General features: G+C 36.5%; 1 protein-coding gene across 1 annotated transcript; it reads left to right on the plus strand.

Annotated features, from left to right (window-relative positions):
• Positions 1 to 447: 447 nt before the first annotated feature.
• On the plus strand, positions 448 to 2,325 carry LOC107770228 (UDP-glycosyltransferase 73C4). Its single transcript, XM_016589505.2, has 2 exons — positions 448 to 2,066; positions 2,147 to 2,325. Exon 1 carries the CDS (start codon positions 527 to 529, stop codon positions 1,988 to 1,990), a length of 1,464 nt encoding a protein of 487 aa, XP_016444991.1. The 5' UTR covers positions 448 to 526; the 3' UTR covers positions 1,991 to 2,066; positions 2,147 to 2,325.
• Positions 2,326 to 2,961: the final 636 nt, after the last annotated feature.

The following is a 2,961-nucleotide window of genomic DNA, read 5'->3' on the forward strand; positions in this document are numbered from 1 at the left end:
CATTTTAAGAAATCGAATATCGAAAATACCGAATCGAAATGTCTAAATATCGTACCGTACCGGCCAACAAACACCCCTAAGTAAACATCATCCTCACAAATCCAATTTCACATTGCCAACCACACACTACACCTAAGATAATGTTGAATATGCTTATGTCTGCTTTATACGGAACTTTGAAGTAGCAGTAAAGTTATTTTCGTGTATGATCTGTATGTTACGGGTTCGAGTCATAGAAGCAGCTACTAATGCTTGCATTAAGGTAGACTGTCCACATTATACATTTTGGAGTGCGACCCATTTTTCAGACCCGATATAAATACGAGATATTTTGTGCATCGGGTTGCCCTTTAACCACGCACCACACTTAAGGTAATGTTGAATATGCTTATGTCTGCTCTTACATCATCAATTGACAATAAAACATGTACTATAAAACAAGCAATGTTGAAACCATATAGTAACCCCTAGGACATACCAAAATTCTCTAATCTTTTGACCAATATTTTTCCTAAGGAATTAAACAATGGCTGTTTCCACAGTGCAGCCACATTTTGTGTTGTTTCCTTTTATGGCACAAGGCCACACTATCCCTATGATTGACATTGCGCGGTTATTAGCACAGTGCGGAGTTAAAATCACAATCCTTACGACACACCTAAATGCCACTAGATTCAAGACAGTCGTTGATCGCGCTATAGAGTCAGGACTAAAGATTCAAGTAATTCACCTCTATTTTCCGAGCTTAGAGTCAGGACTACCCGAAGGTTGTGAAAATTTCGACATGCTTCCATCTATGGATTTGGGGTTGAATTTTTTCGATGCTACGAAAAAACTTCAACCCCAAGTGGAAGACTTGTTGCAAGAATTGAATCCATCACCAAATTGTTTAATATCTGATATGTGTTTTCCTTGGACTACTAATGTTGCACAAAAATTTAACATCCCTAGGATTGTTTTTCATGGGATGTGTTGTTTCTCTTTATTGTGTTTACACAATCTGAGAGGTTGGAAAGAGTTAGAAAAAATAGAGTCTGATAAAGAGTATTTTCAAGTGCCTGGATTACATGACAAAATTGAACTAAACAAAGCTCAGCTTGCAAATATTGTTAGGCCAAGAGATTCAAATTGGAAAGAATTAGCGGATCAAATGAAGAAAGCAGAGGATGAAGCTTATGGGATAGTAGTGAATAGTTTTGAGGACTTAGAACAAGAATATGTCAAGGGATTGAAAAAGGGCAAAGGCAAGAAAATTTGGACCATTGGCCCTGTTTCGTTATGCAATATAGAAAAACAAGACAAAGCTGAACGAGGAAACAAGTCTTCAATTGAGGAACACCAGTGCCTAAAATGGCTAGATTCTTGGGAAGAAAACTCTGTACTCTTTGTATGTCTCGGGAGCCTATCGCGGCTTCCAACACAACAAATGATAGAGCTAGGGATTGGTTTAGAATCGTCGAAACGACCCTTTATTTGGGTTGTTAGACACATGTCAGATGAATTCCAAAAATGGCTGGTGGAAGAAAATTTTGAGGAAAGAGTTAAAGGACAAGGAATTTTAATACATGGTTGGGCACCACAAGTACTAATATTGTCTCACACTTCAGTTGGCGGTTTCTTGACACATTGTGGATGGAATTCGAGTCTCGAAGGAATAACAGCTGGCGTGCCGATGATCACTTGGCCAATGTTTGCTGAGCAATTTTGCAATGAGAGACTAATAGTGAATGTACTAAAGACAGGAGTAAGGGCTGGGATTGAGAATCCTGTGATGTTTGGGGAGGAAGAAAAAGTGGGAGCACAAGTGAGCAAAGATGATATTAAGAAGGTTATTGAAGAAGTATTTGGTGAAGAAGAGGAAGCTGAAATGAGAAGAAAAAGAGCTAAAAAGTTGGGAGAGATGGCAAAAAGGGCTGTGGAGGAAGGGGGTTCCTCTTGCTTCAACTTGACACAATTGATTCAAGATGTCATTGAGCAAGCAAAATTTTGAAAATCCATCTAGTATTTTATTTTTCCTGAGCCGAGGGTCTAACGAAAATAATATCTCTGCCTTCTTAAAGATAAGGGTAAGGTTTGTATACACACTACCTTCCCCAGACCCTATTGTGGAATTACACTGAATTTGTTGTTGTTGTTGTTGTTGTAGGATTACAAAAGTTGATTGGGGAGAGGTGCAATGTATGCCATATAGTTATCAACTTGACAAGGAATTATTTTGTTATTGTTACAGTAGGTAAAATTCAGTGACTGTACGTGAAATTAATCCGAGTTTTTTTAACCGTATGTACACATTTTGAGACTTTGGAATTTAATCTTGCTAATTACAAATCATTTTTCATTGAACATCCCGGGAAAAATAATGAAGAAAAATGGCAGTGTTGGAACATAATACCTTCTGCATTCTGTAACTTAGCAGAAGGAGAAAATTCTTCTTAATGCTTCATGCAGGGAAATGGTCCATATGTCTAGTATCAACTGCAATTAAATTAGTTTTCTTTTATCTAAGGACGAGTTTTAAACTTTTAATCACATTCCTTTATTTATCAGCCAGCTTTCGTGTAGTATCAAATGCAGATTTAATGTTCAGTGCACCAGTTAATATAATGGTACTAATAAATACACATTTGTTTTACACTGCCATTCAAGGGCGGATGTAGAGTATAATACATAGGTTCGATCACACCCAATTGTTTTGATCCAAATCTTATGTATGTCTTAAGAAATTCACAAAATATAAGTAAATATTGGATTTCCAATTCAATTATTAATATTTGATGTCGTTGTCTTAAAATGTCATTCATAGAGTACTTGAATCGTTGTCTTAGAATTTCGAACCAATAGAGTTCAAATCTCAGTTTATTGTCTAAGAAACTGAAGGAAGCAGCTCAGTATAGTTGTAAAAAAATATAGTATTGACCTAACTGAATTTCAAGCAAATCTCGAAAAGATTTTAAAGGAAAC

The sequence above is a fragment of the Nicotiana tabacum genome, chromosome 24, assembly GCF_000715075.1.
Source record: "Nicotiana tabacum cultivar K326 chromosome 24, ASM71507v2, whole genome shotgun sequence".
Classification (NCBI taxonomy): domain Eukaryota; kingdom Viridiplantae; phylum Streptophyta; class Magnoliopsida; order Solanales; family Solanaceae; genus Nicotiana; species Nicotiana tabacum.